Genomic DNA, 18878 nt, shown 5'->3' with positions numbered 1-18878 from the left:
GTGGTTACAGGATGAATGAATGAACCTCCACCTCCAGGCCAATGTAACTCACTATCTCCTGACCTTGGGCACCGCTGCTTACCCTCTCTGGTCTTTGGTTTATGTGGAGGGAGAAGGTCATGCCCACATGGCCTTGGTCTCCCTCGCAGGCAGGGAAGCTGACGCACAGAGGTCAAGCCACCTGCCTGAGCCACTCTGCTGAAGACATCAGCAGACACCGTGACAGACGGCGGAAAAAGGGCAGGGGTGGGGAGGGGGAGGGCGGCTCGACTAGGAGTGAAAAGCAGGTGGGCCTGGGAGCCGGGTCAGGGTCAGGACAGGAGAACACAGAGGCCTGTACTTTCGCATACCTGCCAGGGGAGATAATGCCTGGCCCCTTCGTACCTGCCTGGCTTCTGGGAGAGGCCCGCGTCCTGGCCGACAGAGCCAAGGGCTGGAGGAACCAACACGCTCAGGCCACCCCCGACGGCTGGCACGGGCACACACAGGGTGCCACCCCAAACAAGGGGGCCCTGCCTGAAGACACAGAGGCTGCTTCATGAGGGGCAACGGCGGGCACTGGCACACAAAGCGGGCCCAACCTGTGGTGATCCGCTCTCTGCCTCCCCCTTCCCTCCCCTCGTGAGTGCGTGGGAGGCCTTCATGCCCCCATTTCCTAGACGAGAAGGCCGAGGCTCAGAGGGTGTGAGACCCACACGACTCGTTGACTCAGGTTCCGGGTGCGGGGCGGACGATGTGTTGGCGAGACCTGCAGTGGGGCCCCCGGGGTGAGCCTCACCCCGTTAAAAAAAAAAAACAAACAAAACCCACACCCGCGGGAGCGCCCTTTCGCCTTCACAGCGCGTTCGGCAGTTAGCGAAGCGGCCGGGGAAAGGCCGGTTCTTGTCCTCGTTTTATGGATTAAAAGTGTCCACGACAGGAGCACAGAGGGCGACGTACTTTACCACGAACACGCGAGGTCCGGGGCCTAAGAGTGCCGAAACGCAGCGCGGGATCCCGCGGCCCTTGCCGCCCACGCTGGAAAGGAGAGCTGCAGTCTAGGACCAGCCAGCCAGGCCTCCAGCCCCGGCCTGGGGGCGGAGTCTGAGGGCGGTGGCGTGCGCTGGGCGGGCCGGGGGGCGGGCCGACGGGAGGGGGCGCGGGTACGCAGCAGGGTCTCAAAGGCTGAGGCGCCGGCCGCCCTGAGGCCCGGAGCAAGGCTGACCCAGCGCCGCACCATGGACTCGCGACCCGAGGAGTATGAGCTCAATGGCGACGTGCGCCCGGGCTCGCTTGGCTCCCCGGACGCCTCGGTAAGCACCCCTACCCCCGTGGCGCTCTGCGACCTTGGCCGATGCCCGCCTTCTCTGAGCCCGGCGCCAGCGGCCCCTAGGGACCTATGGGCGCCGACCAGCTGCGCGCCGCGTCCTTAATGAGGGTGGCGGTGGTCGCCACGCCCCGTGCGTTCCGCCCCCTACCCGCGCGGTCGGGGGCCCCAGCGGTGGCCCTGGGGCTCCAGCCACCCCGGAAAGTGAGCGGGGGCGGGGGCGGTTGGCAAAATGCCGGAAGTGGCCCGGGGCAGGTAGCGCCCACACCGAGCTGCACAGCCGAGGGGCCTGGGCGCCACCTTCCCTCCTCCCCCCGCCACTTCCCGCTGGCCCCTGTGTTCCCGGCTCCCACACCACACTCCAACTTTGCCTCTCCGCCGGCTCGATGCGCGCCCGGACTGGGCGGAGTGGATCTCGACTTCTGGGCCCCAGGCCAGCAGCGGGCAGACAGTTACGTCACCCACGGTGTCCACGGAGACCGCACAGTCTTGTGCGTGCCCTGATGGGGAACTTGGTGCCACTGTGGCCCCTCTCCTCTCTCCACCCGCACGAGAGGCTCTATTCAGAGCCTGCCCTGCTGGCCTGGAAGCACTGTGGGCATGGGGCAGGCCCTGGCAGTGGTCCCATATTACAGCTGGTACCCTCCCACCCTGGGGTCCTGTCCCACTGGCAGGGCCAGAGTAGCGGTTCCTAACTGGCTTTGCCTTGGACTAGCACTTCCCCAGGGCCTCTGTTTACAGCGCAGTCCTGAGCACGGCCCTCCCAACTTGTTGACTTTGGACGTTCTGTCAGTTTCTGACCCCCCGGGGATGGGGGTAGGGACGGTGGCCAAGTGCGCCTGACTGAGGCAGAGACTGGCCCTGCTCAGGTGTGGGTGACCAGTCCTAGGCGATGTTGTAGTAACAGGCCACGTTTAGGGGATGGGGGGAGAACATGTGGGGCAAGCAAGGCCTTGGACTGGGGAACGGGCCCTCAGCAGGCAGGATGGGTGTGCTCAGGGATCACTGCGTTCATTGGCTTTGGGACCAGTTGCAGTTGCTGCAGCCCTGTACCACTCAGTCTGAGAGCTGAGACCGGTCCAGACGGAGAAGCCACGGCCAAAGTGCTGAACTCCCAGGGGTTGGTTCTGAAGGCAGGTGGGAGTGGGGTCAGGAAGGCTTCCTGACCAGTGGGGACATTGGCACTGGAATGGGGTACAGGTATGCCTGGGAAGGGCATCCCAGGCAGGGGGAACAGTGAGAGAAAGGCCCAGGGGCTGGACCACCAAGTATCAATACATTGGAGCTGGGGAGCTGGAGGTGGTATGGGAGGTCAGACCTTGCCAGCTATGGAGGCCATGGAGGGGCTGGAAGCTCATGTGACCGTGAACACATTCTTCCAGGGTGGCTCCAGTCACAGGCAGGGAGGCTCTGGGAGAGATGGTCAGTACTGAAGGCTGCTCTGCTCACCCTGCCTGGGGCCCAGGCCCACGCAACACTGCTCTCCAGCCTCCGCCTTCCCCTTCCCACCCTCAGGACCTGCCTCACTGTGTTCTTGAGCACATCACTCTGTGTCTCAGTTTCTCATTTGTGAAACGGGGTGAGAGTAGTGCCTCCCTCAGAGGGTTATGGTGAGGATTAAATGGGCTAATGCGTGTGAAGTGCTGTAGGAAACTGGGCACACAGCGTTGTTAACATTCCTGCCTGCCACACAAGACCCTCTCCCAAAGATGAAGCCCAGGCAGGGTTTGGAAAGGGCAGCACCTTCCCTCAGGTGCAATCCCTGTGGACAGGCATGGCCCTCCCCCTGCACCTCACCTGGCTTTTCCACAGCCTTCTCTCCCGGCGGTCCCTCCCTGAATCTGAGCCCCAAGCTCCTGCTTGAGGAGGGGTAGAAAGGCTTGCTGGGAGGAGGGGCAAACCCAGGATCTTCAGATGTGTCCCCACTTAAGCAAGAGCCCCAGACAGCAGGGTGTGTGGGCTGGGTCACCACTATGTCCTTGGCTGCAAGAGGACTGAGTGGGAGGCCCAGGCCCAGAGCCGCCATCAGTCTCAAGACGCCCTGCCATGCGGCCTTGGGCAAGTGCAGACCCTCTCTGAACCTCAGTTTCCTCCTCTGTGAAGTGGGGCAGGATCACTCACCTCCCAGGGTGGCTGGGCTCAGGGAAGAGTTATATGTGTAATCCATGGGCAGATGAGCCCTGTCGGGCCAGGGTGGTGGGGGAGCTCTGCAGATGTCCCCCTCCCCGTGCCCCATATCCCTATGGCCTCCACACAAGGCCCGTCTGCTCAGATGCCCCGCAGGAGTGAGTTGGAGTCTTCACTAAGTCAACTCACTTTCGGCTGGCAGCAGCAGGAATAGTAAACATCAATTTTATTGTGAAAATAAATGTGGTCCTTGACTGTGTCATGCACGGGGATTTATCTCAGGGGGCAGCTGCATTGGACCCTGCAGCAGACTCTGGGACCACAGCCAGCTGAGGACACAGCACGGAGGTGGCAGGACAGGGTGCAGTGAGGCTCCTGGGGCCACATTTGGGCTTGGAAGCCAAGTCCTGGGAGGGAGGGGTGCGTGCACAGCCTCAGCTGCTGGGGGAAGTTTGCTCCTTTTCTCTTAAACTTTTTTTTTGGCTGCGCTGCACGACATATGGGATCTTAGTTCCCCAACCAGGGATCGAACCCATACCCCCTGCATTGAAAGCATGGAGTTTTAACCGCTGGACCTCCAGGGAAGTCCCAAGTTTGCTCTTTTTCTCATTTCTGCTCTCCTGGCAGATCCCGAGGCTGGTGGGGTCTTGGCCGTGTTCCAAAAGGCAGCCCTGATGTGGCTGCGGGGTTACTGCTGGCCATTGCTGAGTCCACAGGAAACGGGACTGCCCAACCCAGCCCAGCTGCAGCAGGGAACCCCCCCGCCCCCCACCCCAGGAAACTTCCTGCCATGAACTCAGACATGGAGCAAGAGACATCTCGGGGCTGGCTGGGTGCAGACGGTGTGGGGACAGTGCAGGAATAAGCCAGTGTGACCTGGAGCAGGTGGCTTCATGCTGAGTCCGGGTGGTGGCCACAATAACAGCTTATGCCCCGCGCTAGTGGGTCAGACAAGGGACACCCCAGGTCCCAACAGATCCTATTCAGTCAGTTCTGAGGTCCCAGCCAGAGGCAAGGACGCCAGAGCCCGCACATCCACTGTTGCCCACTGAGTCCAAGGGGAGGGGCCTTATGCAGAAGTGGCTGCGATAGCCCAGCATCTGGAGCTGGACCTCCAGTGCACCCCGGGTCTCACTCAGCTCATGCATTTTCTGGGGCTAGTACTTTCTCTTCCTTGTTATGGATTTTTTAAGTGGAATTAATTACAAATTGGTACAGTTCATTTTGGAGGCAACCTTTCAAAGTGGTGAAGCCTGGGTGGTGAGAAAGAGGAACATCCAGTCCTGCCCTGCACCAGCTGTGCTCTGACCAGCCACTGGGCCTCTGAGCCCTTCATTCACTCCCCTTTATGTGCCCATTTTATAGATGAGGAAACTGAGGCACAGACCAGTCATTCTGTTGGTCCGTGGTGTGGCAGGATATGGAGATGATAAAGGATAGGTGCTGATGGAAGGCCCACACCCCAGCTCCTCCCAGGGTAGCTGATGAACCTCATAGATTTATTGGGGGCTTGGTTCTACAGATATGCAATTGGGCTCTGGGAGCATGGGCAGGAATTCCCATGTGGGCTCCTTGTTCCATACTTGTACATGGGGTTTGGAGTCAGTGGCAGAGTTGGGGCAGGAAGGATTGGTGGAAGTCCATAACCAAAACCCTGAGGGGTCCTGCAGGGGTTCAGTGGGCCATGGCCCTGGCCTGCCCTTGTCTCCCAGGGGAGCAGAGAGTGTACAGGCAGGAGGCTGGGGGTGGGCCAGACCTCCTGGGCCCAGCTGTAGGCCACGGGCAGCCCATCCAAGCCCAGGGTGGACTGGAGGATGCATTGTGCTGAAACTGGGTTCTCTGAGTACCACAAACCTGCTTTGAATCCTGCTTCTGTCCCAACTCCCCTCCCTGTCCAAGCTGAGGTTGCCCAGCAGTGTGACCCTGGGCCAGGTGGCCTGGGTCCCTGCAAGCTGCCTACCAATGGCTGGGATGAGACCCTCTGTCCACAGAAAGTGGGCTCAAGGAGCCAGCCCTGTGGGCATCTGCCAAAGTCAGCTCCCTCCCCACAGGCTCCTTCCTGGCTTTTAGGGGAAAAAGTCTGGCAGCCCCAAGCTTACCCAGCTTCTGGGATGCCGTTGAGGTTTCAGGGAAGTCCTCTTGGCCCTAGGGACACATTAAACTGGGTATTTGTTCCCTGCACTGCCCAGGTCATGGGCAGGGGTCTCGGTGAGAGGGTCCCAGCATGGCTTCTGGCAGCTGGGTGGGCAGGTGGGCTGTCCAGGCCCATAGAGCTCTGCACCTGTGAGAGTTGGGCTCTGACCGCCCCCCCAGCCCCAGTGACCTTCTCAAGATAGCAGCCTCCCTGGGATTCACCTGTGCAGCAGTCACCTCTAGGGCCCAGAGCTCCCTCCACAGCTCAAAGCCCCTCCGCAGAAGGCCTAGGACACGAGGTCAGGCATGGGAGAAGCGGATCAGCCCTGCAGCCTCCTCCCCACCCAAGCCCCTACCACACAAACCTCCTGGGCTCTCTGACCAGGGTGGACATGAAGCTGTGCCATGTCCTGCATGGCCCTAAGCTTTGAGGTGGAGAGGCTGGTTCAAATTCTGATCTGCCCCTCCCTCACAGTAGCCCTGGGTGAGCCCCCCTGAGCCTTAGTCTCCCACTCTATAGAATGGGAGAACAGTGCTCTTTCTCAGTGTTAGTGGGGGCACTTGGTAGGTTGTAGAGCTTCCCAGACTGTGGCCTGGGGTGTACAAATGGGGAAACTGAGGCCCAGTGAGGGGGAGCGTGTTGTCAAGGCTACACTGCCAGGCTATAGTGAGCTGGGGCTTGACCAGAGCTCCCCTCACCAGCCCCCTGGCCTGCAGCCTCTGGCCAGCACTCCTTATCACTGCACAGGTTGAACAGGAAGCAGATGGCCGTATGGGCAGGAAGTGCCCTGTATCATGAGGGGCACATGGCCTGGGGCCCTTGCTTCCTTACTGGGACCCTGAGACAGTGGCCAGATCCCCCAGAACCTCCTGGCATGTTTGCTCCGTGGCCCTGTTGCACACATGGGAGACTGAACCCCAGAGGGGCCTGGCTGTCCTGAGGTCACTCAGCTAGAGCCAGGGGCTGGGGACTTCTGAGCACTCAGGCTCACAGATGACCCAGACCCCAGACCCCCACTGCAGGCCCCAAGGGGACTGTCATGTCAGCTCTCAGGGCTTCTGAGCCCTGGGACCTGGGTTCAAATCCCAGTGCAACCCTCACTTGCTATTGGCTTTGGACAAGGTTCCTCCCCATATAGCCTCAGTTTACCCTTGGTAAATGGGGCGTGAGGACGGGGGACTCCCTGGTGGAAAGCACCTAGCTAAAGGGTGAGTAAGATGATGGGCTGTGCCCTGGGCACCCAAGATGGAGGACAGCGGGGCACAGGCGCCCTGTGCTGGGGGCACTGCTGCTGATGGTGTCATTCTGTATTTGAATGTGCATGTGGCTGCATGGACATAAAATATTTCAACAGTTCAAGAGAGCTCAGAATAAAAAGGAATTCTCCCTCCTCCTCAGAAGCCTCCACAGTTAGCCTGGATGTGTACATATGTGTGTGTATGTGTGTTTGTTAATGCATATATACATATGTATTGTATATGTGTGTATACATGCGTCTGCATGTGTGCTCATCTGTGTTTGTGCATGTGTACTGTGTATACATGTTTGTGTGTGCTTACACACATATATGTATTGTGCTTGTGTGTAGATGTGTATTGGGTACTTACGTGTGTGTGGAAGACATTTTGGCACTTCTGGTTTATGAAACATAGGGGCACATGGCCAGCGGGCCAGTGTCTCCAGGATGCCCACACCCAGAGGAGCACACACATGGTGAAGCATGGCCAGATGGGCCGCTTTGCAAGAGCAGAGCTGGGAGACAGCCTGGTGCTTTTGGGGGGGAGGGCACAGACCCTGGGGAGGAGTGGTGTGCCTTGGGTGTTCTTGGTCTAGGGGTGTGGCCCACCCAGATGTGAGTGCAGCTGTAGGCCTGGCATGGAGAGGCAAAGGGGAGAGTTGAAGAAAGAAAGAGGAGACCTCAGGCTGCACATGGAATTTCCCAAAGAGCAGGCCAGGGCCCTGGGTCCAGTGGAGGAGGCTTTCCCTGGGGGCTCTTGGGTCTAGAATTTTAAACCAGGTAGATTTGCTACTTAAGAACAACTGACACTGAGGGAAAGCAGGACATAGCAGAGCCGCCTACGTTCCTGTCCTCCCTCCTGGGCATGTTATTCTAGATTAAATTTAAAAGACATAATGTAAAAATGATGACCCCGCCCTTCTGTAGTTCTGTAATTTACATGGTGAAATATCTCCAGCTGCAGAAGGTAGAGGCTTGCCCTCCCCAGAACCCCCACCTCCCATCCCTGCCTCTTTCATGACTCTAGAAACAAGATCTGAATGGCCCCAGGAGGCCTTGTGGCTCAGGGATTCCTGTGGACAAGTGGCCAGGGCTGAGGGGTACAGATTTGTCCTGGGAGGTTGGGGAGGGGCCTGGCCAGGGGCAGCTTGAGGAGAGCAGATGGGCTGGATACAAAGAGGAGGCCTGGCAGCTTAGAGCTGGCTTCGAGTGAAACAGCCGCCCCAAGAGGTAAACTCCAGTCCTGGGAGGGGTCTTTGTGGCCTGGACTCCAGCCTCGGAGGCAGACCTTCTCCTGCCTAACTACCCTCCCCGCTCCTGCCCTGGGACAGAAGAGCCTATCCTACAGGGGGAGTCAGCTCTGGGTGGGGCCCTGGGGCATGGAGGGCCCTTGGGAGGGACAGGGGCCCTGGCCTTGAGGACTGGGGATGTTCTCAGGCAGAAGTGAGGGAAGTTATCAGAACTTGTGTTCCTGTTTTATCAATGTGAACATGAAGGCAGAATGAGCCCTGGAGATCCACTGTGCAGCATGTCGTGACCAGTACAGCACTCTAAGGGTGATATTAGTGTTATCACAAATACTAATAATAAAGGGTCAGGAGAAGACTCTGGATGTGTGGTGGCCTGGATGTGGCGATGGTGCCACGGTACACACTTAGCTCCAAACTCTTCAAGTTGTTCACGTTTATTAGGTACAGTTTTTGTGTGTCAATCACACCTCAGTAAAGTGGTTTTAAAAATTTTTTGAATAAAAATTAAGGAAGAAGCTAAGCTCCGTTGCATTGTAGAATGCTGAGGCATCTGTTGAGCACCTGCTGTGTGCCTGCACAGCTGGGAGATGGCCTGGGTGGATCGGCCATCCCAGGAAGACTTGTTTCAGGTCTGGGCGAGTATGCAGGGATCTGGAATCCAGATGCCGTCATGTCACTTCCCGCCCTGGCACCAGTCACCTCCTGGAGAGGAGGGCAGGCAGGGGCATGCAGGGGAGGCTGCCAGACGGCCCCGCCCATGGCAGGCAGACAGTTGGCGGCATTTTCCCATCTAACACCAGAGTGTGTGCTAAGGTTGTGTTTTGTTTCCTTTCTCTTCCAGGACTTGATTCCTAGGGTGGGTCTTGCAGGGGCTGCACAGCCTTCTCTGGGCCTCTTGTTCTATTAATAAGCACTTCCCTTTCGAGCCCTTATCTGGGCCCTCACCTGCTGATCCGATCAACCCCCACATCCCTGGGAAGGAGACCAGGCTCAAAGGGGGGGACACCAGGGTGGGCCCAGGCCTGCAGCCCCCTGCCGCAGAGCCCAGGCTGACCGCCCCCCTCCCTGCAGCCACCCCGCTGGGGCAGGAACCAGCCCATCAACATGAACCATTATGCCAATAAGAAGAGTGCGGCCGAGAGCATGCTGGACATCGCACTGCTGTTGGCCAACGCCTCCCAGCTGAAGGCTGTCGTCGAGCAGGGCCCTGGATTCGCCTTCTTCATCCCCCTGGTGGTCCTCATCTCCGTCTCCCTCATGCTGCAGATTGGTGTGGGCGTGCTGCTCATCTTCCTTGGTGCGTGCCTGGGCAGGGGGCCCCAGCAGTGGGAGGGCCCTGGGGTACCCCTGCCCCACGGTCAGCTGATTCTGCCTGCACGCACCTTGGGATGCGTCACTTACCCCACTGAGTGTTTTCCAGGCCCTCACAGAGCTGCACGGGAGCCCTGGCCCTTCTCACTAGGCACGTAGTCCAAAATGTAGCTCCCACCGTGGCCCCAAGAGGGACCCCATGTCTCCATCTTTCCACTCACCCAAGCTGAGGACACAGGAAAGTGTCATAACTATACTAAGAGTTGATATGTACTGGGCACCTACTGTGTACCCTCTAGACCTTATGGCGGTCCGTAGGGACTAGGTGGTAGTCCTGCCCCCAAGGTGAGGGTCAGGGCTAAGAGCAGCAAGAGCTTTGGGCTCCCCACAACCGCTGCCTGGCTGTGTGACCTCAGGCAGGTCACACGACCTCTTGGACCTCTGTTTCCTTGCCTAGAAAGTGGACATAAGGACAGCCTTGGGTAGGTGTGAGGATGGCTAGATTATCATTGCACCAGCACTCAGAAAAGTGCTTGCCTGTGCACGTTCGGCACATTGTGCCTTAAAATCCAAGCCTGGGCCTGGGCCTCCATGCCTTCCACTTCGTGACCAGGCACCAGGCCCCTCTGAGCTTCTGTTCACTGAACAAGGGGGAGTGCAGTGGTTAGGCCACAGATACCAGACTGCCCAGGCCAGAGCCCACTGTCTGTAATGTATTAAGGCAGCCATGTCTCTCTCTTGGGGACAGAAGAGGGCCCCTTGGTGTTGCACAGCCCTGGGCAGTGTCTGCTCCCTCTCGCCCACAGTCAGGTATGACCTCAACAACCCTGCCAAGCATGCCAAGCTGGACTTCCTCAACAATCTGGCCACCGGCCTGGTCTTCATCATCGTCGTGGTCAACATCTTCATCACTGCCTTTGGCGTCCAGAAGCCCACGATGGACATGGCACCCCGGCAGTAGGGGCTCGGGTGAGCTGTCAGGGCCGACCCCGGCAGGGTCTACACGTGGCTCCACCACGAGCCCACCCACTCACCCCACTGGGCCACCGACCCAGCATGGGGGACTCAGGGTCTTTCATGCAGAGCCCCTGTGACTGCGTCTGCCCTCACCTGGGCCTTGCAGGGTGGGCGCCCCTGGCCGTGTGCAACCCCACACCACACTCAGCCCACTGTCCTCGCTCAGAGAGACCCAGCGCCTGCCCAGGGTCACCCCACTTGGGAGCAGGAGCCACAAGGGAGTGGAGGGACCCTCATAACACATTCAGCAAGCCCCTACTATAGGGCCTCAGACACAGGCAACCCTGATTGTCATGAGGGCAGATGCAGAAGGTCAGTGGGTCTGGCATGTGTCATGTGTCCAGAGTCTGGAGCCCTGGCCAGGGCTGCACAACACAGGTCCACCCACCCTTGGGTCCAGCAGTCCTCGGGCCTGCCCCAGAGGAGAGGTGGGTGCCACAAACAGACAACTGTCCATCCACTAGCACAGCAGAGTGGACAGGAGACTGTCCCTACACAGCAAGCACCTATGTGTCAGGGGCATACTAGAAAACCTTACACATTGACCAAGTGGACGATGCCGTGAGATGCTGGGAGCAGGGCCTTGGTGTGGCCCCATTGTGAGCACCTGGCCTCCACTTGCCCATGCCATTGCTATTGGCCCCACCTGGCATCTGATTCACTGCCCAGCTGCTGGCTCCAGTTTGTTGTTAAGTCTGTCCCCCGTGGAGGCCTCTGGATGCCAGCCTGCTCCCTCACTCATTGCATGATGACAGGGCCACTTATTAATCACCTGCTTGTGTGCCCCAGACACAGTCCTGACTCTCCCCAAGCATCAGCCTAGCAAGGAGACCTTGTGGGCCCCACGGCACATGTCCACCCGCCGGCCCATGCTCTCAGAGGGCCCCTATCAGAGCGTGCTGGGACCAGGCTTTTAAATCCTGACAGTGACCCAGGAGGGGAAACTGGGGCTCTCCCAGGTCAGAATTGGGCTGTCTGATTCCGGAGTCGGAGTGACCCCAACATTTGTGGGCTGGTTGCCAGACACAACACTGAGGCAGGGTCACCAGAACAGAACTGGAGGCCCCTCTGGCCTTGGCGACCCTCATGCCTCTCCTCTCCCTTCTTTGCAGATGCCCCCGGATCGTGCCTGGCCGCAGCTGCCTAAACCCAGGAGGCGCCTTGCCCTTGAGGCCCACCCTCCTGTGCGCGCATTCCCCCAAACCGCCACAGCCCAGGCTGGCCCCACTGGACTGCATCCAAGCAGGCCACCCACGGTCAGGCCACTCTGGCCAGCACAGGGCCTGCCCCATCCTCAGCTGCTCCTCCTCCTGGAGCATGGCGCGGTGAGGCCCAGAAGACAGAACTGTAGAGTCCTCAGCAAGGGTCATCGCTGCCGTGGACATGCAGCAGGCGCAAGGATGGGGGGACAAGAGGCTGGCGCCGTCTCAGGACATTTCCAGAGGGATGAGGAGGCGCCTGCCCTCTGCCAGTGCAGCAGTGTCCTGGCCTTGTGTGCTGCCCACCCTGAGTGACCCATGACCTCTGCACTTCCTGACCCAGGACCGTAGACCACCAGAGACCCCGTGGGACCCCCACCGTGGCCACTGACTCAGGCCTCACACCCTCTACCAGCAGTGACTCGGCAGGGCCCTACCCCTCCTTGGCGGTCTGAGCCCCCACTTTTCTAAGTACAAGTAACCAGTAAAGCTGATGCTCCTCCTCATGTGGCTCCCAGTGCCATCCTCCCCTCCCCCAGGCCTGGGTGCTGTGCACCGTGCCCCTCAGAGCACCAGCCTGTGCAGGCCTCCTCTCTCTCTCCCCACAAGCCTGTGACCTTTGTGGGGAGCAGCCTCTGTTGGCACCTCCAGACATCACCCCCATGTGTCCTCGGGGACTGGTGACCCCTGACCAGACCCTCACGGAAAGTTCCAGCACTCCCACATTTCCTGCAGTTTGCATGCCCACACAGGTCCCTTCTGCACCCACAGTACTGGCTCACCTTGTGGCGGTGCTGGGCACTGCTGGTCAATTGGGCCAAGGGGACTGAGGAGAGTGGGGCTGGTGCTAAGCAAGCCTCGACCCTGCAGAGGCACCAACAAGGGCCAGGTGCTGTCTCGGGGGGACCTTGGGGCCACATCTCACCTGGCTGGGCCCTCCAGCTCCCTCAGTCCACCCTGTGGCTTCTAGGGCCTGAGCCCTCACTCTCTGCCCCCTTGTCACCTCCTTTCTGACGCCTGCTGGCCCCACCCCCTCATCTCCTTGAGGCAGCAATGCTCTTACTTGGTCCTCTCTAGGTGAGATACCTGAGAATCCCCTCCAAGCAACTGGAGCCCCGGGTGGGGATGCAGCCCCCAGGAGCTCCCAAGGCCCCTCCCCCATCACTTCTCTTGCCCTCTCCACTCTGAGCCTGGGGCAGCTCCAACACCTTGTTCCCTTAAGACATTCAGGTGACCCCACAGACTCTTCTGTAGGGCTGAAAATTCAACTCTGCACAAAGTGATTGATAAACAGGAGTGCTTCTGGATGAGATGATCTAATCCTGGGCTTTACTTTAAATAAATAATCCAGGAAAAAACATAGGGAAATGGATGAAATAAGATTGAAAGTGCTAGTGGCTGCAGAGCTGGGGCCACGGGGCCAGCTCTCTGCTCTTCTGAGTGTCTGAATGTCCCATAAAGAAGGTTTTTAAAGGTGATCCACATATGGGATGAGGTCCATGAAGAAGCAAGACCAGCAGGTAGGCAGTGGGTGGACACATGTTCCCAGAGGATCCAATGAACCTGGGGCCACCCCAGCCAGAGGGGTCAGATGCAGAGCTGTGCAGGTGGCTGGGCCCAGGGAGCAAGTGGTACAGAGGACCACCTCTCCTGCCGCTCACTATGAGCACATCTTACCTTGGCTGTCTTGTTATTGCCAGGAAGCAGCAGAGGTCAGGCTCCTGGCTGTGAACCTTCCCTACCACCTGGCCCTCATGGTGGGTCCAGGATGGTGTCCGGGCCCATGCCCCCAGGTCCAACCCTGCCCAGGGCCCAGCACAAGTGGATGCTGCCCAGCACCACGTGCCTGGTATAGCCTGGAGCAGTCTGTGGCTTGTGGTGTGGGCTGGCTGGCAGCCACACCAGACGGATGCCAGCCTGTGTGGACCATGGACATGGCCAACAGATGGCCTAGTTCCTCCTTTGGCCAGGACAGGAAGCTGGCCCAGATGTGGCCAGAGAGGTTAAGCCCCAGATGGCTGGACTGGGTCCCAGGTCACCAAGCCAGGCTGGCCTCCACGGGTGCTACGGGCACTGGGGACAGGGCATGACAGTGGGTGGGTCTGTGCATCCCAGCCCCCTACAGCCCCTACCCCAGCTGCTGCCCCAACAGGTACACATGACTGCCCCCCCCACCTGACCCCCCCACCAGCACCCAGGCTCATGCCTCTACAGTTCTGGCCCCCTGACCCTCACTCTAGATGTCTTCCTGTCTTAGGCCCATGGCACGTGCTGCTGCTCTCTCGGGTCAGGGCTGTGCCCTGAGGTCTTCCCCACTGGCCCTCCTGACCACCACTGCTGGTCACTGTCATGGTGGGCCATTTGGGTTTACTCTGCCTTTGGGGCCATTGGCTAGCGTCACTGCCCACAGTGTCCCCCTGGGGCCCATATCTGAGCCCTGACTACCCCTGCACCGTCTGGCCCAAGACCAGGGCTGCTCCCTGAGAAGGAGGGTCCTGCCCACCATCTCCCTGAAGGCTGAGGGAGCTCTGCCTGAGCTGGGGGAGGAGGTGGACCCCTACTCATACTTGCACTTCTATTTGGTCTGACCTGGCTCTCCCACTGGTTGCAACCACCCACAGCCTATGTCCCCAGCACTGTGTCTGACATACAGTAGGTACTTAGTAAACATCTGCAATAGATTCACTCCTCCTCGAGTTCCGAGCCCTGTGCATGTGTCACAGTGGCCAAGGGATGGACAGAAAACCGAGGCCCAGAGGGCGAGTCAGGGCCAAGCCAGACCCAGGGGGGTGTGACAACCCTCAGGGAGTCCTCCGAGACCCTAACACATCCACTGCTTGTTAACTACCCCCTCTGCCCTACCATGCAGCTGCCCCACCCGGGGACACTTCTCTGCCCTCCCTGGGGATGGCAGAGACCCTTAAGGAGTAAGAAGCAAGGAAACATACGTGCCAAGTTGGGGGACTCCACAGAGGGACACACAGGGAAGTCAAGAGCCGGGGAGCTCTCAAGACCGATGCTCTGGGACCCAGGACTGGGAGGGAGCCCCAGGAAAAGACAGGCTGTGGTGCACGAGCCCTGAGGCCACGTGAGCTGGGGCTGGCCTTGAAGGAGTGTGGGGTGGTCAGTGCAGGGGAGGGGGCAGTCATGCAGAGCTTGTTGAGCAAGCTCTGGGGGGACTGTGTGCGTAACCTTCTTACTGTAAAAGATAGATGATGACTGATGGATGGATGGATGACAAAAAGATGATAGATTGATGGACAGATGGATAGATGATGATTATAGATAGATAGATAGATGATAGATAGACAGATAGATGATAGATAGGGGTAGGGATAGATGAGTCATCCCCAGGTCACCCCTGGCAGAGTCACCAGATGAGGAAGTAGCTCTGTGCCAGTGGAAGCCCAAACAGGACCCCTCTGTCCCTCCGGGAACCCTTGTTCTTGTCTCCTCATTTCTCATGTCCCCTGCATATGTCCAAGGACACCACAGTTTATTCCTGCCTGGCTCAAACCCTGGGAGTATTCTAGGTCCATTTCACTCTACAGGTTCTCCTTCCCTGACTCTCCATCCCCACTGTCCACCCTTCAAGGCCATGGCCCACTTGACCTGGGTGGGGGGAGGACAGGGTAAGTCGGGGGGCTCTGAGGAAGGTAGGCCAGGATGGGATGGGGGCCAGTGGACCAAGAAGGTGGACTTTTGCTGCAGGATTGGGTCCTTCCTCCTTCCCACACCTGCCACACCCACCTACCCATTTCCCTCCCCTCTCTCTCAGGCACCTTCTCTCCCACCTGCCTTTAATTGAACTTAGTTCCTCTTTTCTCACCACATTATTTATAAAAATCAAGGAGCTGAATGTTTTAACATTTTTCTTCCCTTTCTCTCAAGTATTTATTTCATGGGAAACTAAGCTAAGCTGCTGGACCTGTGTGTGGCCCAGGGGACATGCCCCATGGCAGCCCCCTAGGCCCTGCCCCAGCCCTTGGTGTCCTCAGAGGGGAGACGGGGCTCCAGTCCTGCCTCCAGGTGGAATGAGAATTGAGGTCCCAGCTGCCACGTGGCCAGTGATGAGGAAGGGCCCCTGCTCCGTGCTCCCAATCCCCCATCCAGTCTACAAGACTGGGGTCCCAGAGCCCATACAGCAGGGACCTGACCCAGCGCTTGGTCAGGCCTGGGGTTTATGCAGAGGTTTTGGGGGCACAGGGTGAGCAGTATCTTCTCTGAGTTAGTCCACAGAGCACTGACCTGGCGGGAACTGGATATAACAACCCCGGATTCCAACAGTGTCAGCACCCACACCTGAACCCTGTGCCCTCTCCCCAGAGGGAAACCCTGCATTGTGCAAATTGCAGTTGCATTTCTGGTTCCACAAACACCAGCCTGTGACCTCACCCGGCCTGAACCACATCACTCTGGCAAGAGTATCTAGGGCCCTAACTCCCTCCATCACAGGTCCACTACTCTTCACACACACACCTCCTTCTTCACAGACACACTTCTCCCAAATGCCCGCATCACTTCCGTCCCTCCCATACTCCTCACACCCTCCCTCATTCCTCTCCCTACACATGGGGGTTCTTCCCCACCCCAGGCAGACTGGAGATGGGACAGTCATCCCAGCACTGTGATAGCCAGGATGAGGAACTACTCTTTTCTTACTAGAGTTTTTGGGGGACTTTCCTGATAGAGATGGCATTTTACCAAAGACCCAGGTTGAGTAGATGGGGGGTGGAGGGCGGATGGTTAGTAAAGTGTTCCTGCTGAGGGAAGAGCATGTGCAAAGGTGCAGAGGCATGGATCATGGTCAGTTCCAGTTGTTGAGGTATGGAGGTGGGGACGGGGGACAGAGGGTCAGGGGGCCAGCAGGGGAGACTGTGGCCCATGGTGCCTTTCACACCCTGATGGACTTAATGCATTCCATGTCATGGTCACTGACTGACAAGGTGGTTGGCAGGGCGTGGCCTCATGCGGGGAGGTACTGTGCCTAGACATGGATGCCCCATTGTTCTACCTCCCTCAGTCCCAGCCCAGGAGTGCAGGCATTGTATGGCAGCAACCAGCCAGGGGCAGGCAGATGGCAGAGGGGCCTGGCTGCTGGTCTGGGCTGTTGTCGCAGACTTCAGCTGCAGGCACGGAGTCCAGGCACAGTCGGGGAAGGGGCCGTCGAGGCGGGGATCCACAGAAGGGTCCAAGAACAGCCTGAGCTCGGGGGCTGCTTTGGACCTCCAGGGCAAGGCCTTGGTAGGTCATGGATGGAAGGAGAAAGTCAGCAGTCACAAGAAGTAGCCCAGCTCGAGCCAAGGGAATAGGTGTCCTGGACTGTCACAGCTCACCAGACGGGTCCTGAGACCTGGGACAGGCACTCACCACCCCCCACTCAGGGGATGGAACCCTGCCACAGGGTCTCACAGGTCTCGGGGGGTGGACAGTACCCAGGACTTCCCTGCCATAGGCCTGCGGGGCCTGTCTCTGGGATGTTCCCTCAAAGGTGCTGTCTTAGTTCGGGGCTGCTATAACAGGCCACAGACTGGGTGCTGTATAAACATTTATTTCAGGGGGTTGGAAGGCTGAGATCAAGGCACTGGCTTATTCAGTGTTTGCTTTGCCTGCACCCTTCACACAGTGGCCTCATTTACTTTTACCCACCTACAGTCAGGCGTCTGTCACCTTCACCCAGTAGTGCCCTTTACCTAGTTTGTGTCTGTCACTTTCACCAGGCATGTGTCACTGTTACCCAAGCGTGTCTGTCAGAGAGCAGGACAAGCATCAAGAATACCCCAGGCGGGCTTCCCTGGTGGCGCAGTGGTTGAGAGTCTGCCTGCCGATGCAGGGGACACGGGTTCGTGCCCCGGTCCGGGAAGATCCCACATGCTGCGGAGCGGCTGGGCCCGTGAGCCATGGCCGCTGAGCCTGTGCGTCCGGAGCCCGTGCTCCGCAACGGGAGAGGCCACAACAGTGAGAGGTCCGCGTACCGCAAGAAACAAAAACAAAAACCAAAAAACAAGAATACCCCAGGCATCTGCCCAGGAAGCAATTACCCTCAGAATCAGAATCCTGCTCGCTCACAATGGATGGAGGGGCTACAGACTGGACAGGACATGCTGGGCTGGGCCTCAGGGGTCTGCTGACCTCGAGAACCCCTGCCACCTTCTGAGCTCAGAGTCTGGAGCAGGTGCAGGGACTAGTCCCCCGGTCTGGCTGGCCAATCGGGAAGGTGGCCTCCAGTGTCTCTGCAGCAATAAGAGCCAGTTTACATGGGGAACTGTCTGCAAGAGACCTGGAGTGCGGTGCACATTCACAGCCCTGAGGAGGCTGGAAGGGAGTGGGCACGTTCACAGCATCCCTAACCCTGGACCCTGAACAAGATCAAGAGGAACCTTCACGTGGTGCGCAGCCATTGGGGGATCCGTTCAGCCCATTCAGCTCAGGGTGGCACCTGTGTCCTCCCCACTGAGCACAGACAACTGCACTCCTTTCACCCAATGGGAGTCTGTCCCAGAGAGAACATGCATTAGCCATGCCTTCCAGCAAAGTGGTAAATTCATGAAGCAATTTCCAGAGAACAGTACTTGGAACAGTGCTATCCAGCCTAGGATATCCATGCTCAAGGACAGGTCCCAAGGTTGTGTCCCTTTTTACAGATGGGTAAACTAAGGCTCAGAATTCGGAGACACACACCCACAGCCTGCAGTGCAGAGGTGGAGGAGCGAGTGGGAAGCTGCACTGTCCCAGGCTTCAGGGCAGAAAGGAGAGCTCCTATGCCTGGCTCTCCCTTGCCCTGGCCCTCACTTTAATGGCTGGGCATGCAAATGAGTGAACTAGCTCACGAGCTGGCTGAATGAATCAGCCAGAGACCATGTCCTGAAGCTGATTCCTCTGCCTCCCATCTTGTTTCCTTCCCACATGCTCTGAGAGACTAAAACCTGGGAGTGGAACCCCTCCTGGGGCCCCAATGGTAGTGTCGTTCCTGGAGTCAGGCTGTGGGTTCCTCCGGAAACCCCCTATGGAAAATGCAAGCTCATGATGATTCTTGGGTTGACAAACATACTTCTGTTTCCCCAAAGAGGCTGGAGAGGGACGAGCTGACAGGGTGGGGGCAATGGGGAGAGGAGCCCATCAGGGGCCAGGCCCAGGCCCTGGCAGCCCATGCCTAGTGCGGTGCATGTGTGTATCTGAGCACCGTGCACGTGTGCATGTGCACACTTTTCGTGTATGTGTGCATGTATGTTTGTATGCCTGTGTGTGCACGTGTACGTGTGTGGGGAGGGCACTCTTGGCAGCTGTGCGGTCCTGG

General features: G+C 58.6%; 1 protein-coding gene across 2 annotated transcripts; it reads left to right on the top strand.

Annotated features, from left to right (window-relative positions):
- The first annotated feature begins 910 nt into the window (after nucleotides 1-910).
- NINJ1 (ninjurin 1) lies at nucleotides 911-12087 on the top strand. 2 transcript variants are annotated; one of them, XM_027098339.1, is made up of 5 exons: nucleotides 911-1292; nucleotides 8896-8910; nucleotides 9126-9351; nucleotides 10172-10334; nucleotides 11495-12087. In XM_027098339.1, exons 1-4 carry the CDS (start codon nucleotides 1218-1220, stop codon nucleotides 10324-10326), a joined length of 471 nt encoding a protein of 156 aa, XP_026954140.1. In that variant the 5' UTR covers nucleotides 911-1217; the 3' UTR covers nucleotides 10327-10334; nucleotides 11495-12087. The 2 variants fall into 2 exon arrangements, with proteins under 2 accessions (XP_026954140.1, XP_026954141.1); XM_027098340.1 differs by lacking the exon at nucleotides 8896-8910 and having other exon boundaries at nucleotides 918-1292.
- The last annotated feature ends 6791 nt before the right edge of the window (nucleotides 12088-18878 follow it).

Source organism: Aethalodelphis obliquidens, unplaced genomic scaffold (assembly GCF_003676395.1).
Source record: "Aethalodelphis obliquidens isolate GAN/ISIS:26980383/991018 unplaced genomic scaffold, ASM367639v1 scaffold122, whole genome shotgun sequence".
NCBI lineage: Eukaryota > Metazoa > Chordata > Mammalia > Artiodactyla > Delphinidae > Aethalodelphis > Aethalodelphis obliquidens.
Note: the sequence above shows the minus strand (reverse complement) of the source record. Positions and strands in the feature narration are given on the sequence as shown.

Coding starts and splice junctions, on each gene's coding strand:
- NINJ1 (XM_027098339.1), top strand. CDS start 1,218: ATGGACTCGCGACCCGAGGAGTATGAGCTCAATGGCGACGTGCGCCCG. Junction 9,352..10,171: donor CGTGCTGCTCATCTTCCTTG/GTGCGTGCCTGG, acceptor TCTCGCCCACAG/TCAGGTATGACCTCAACAAC.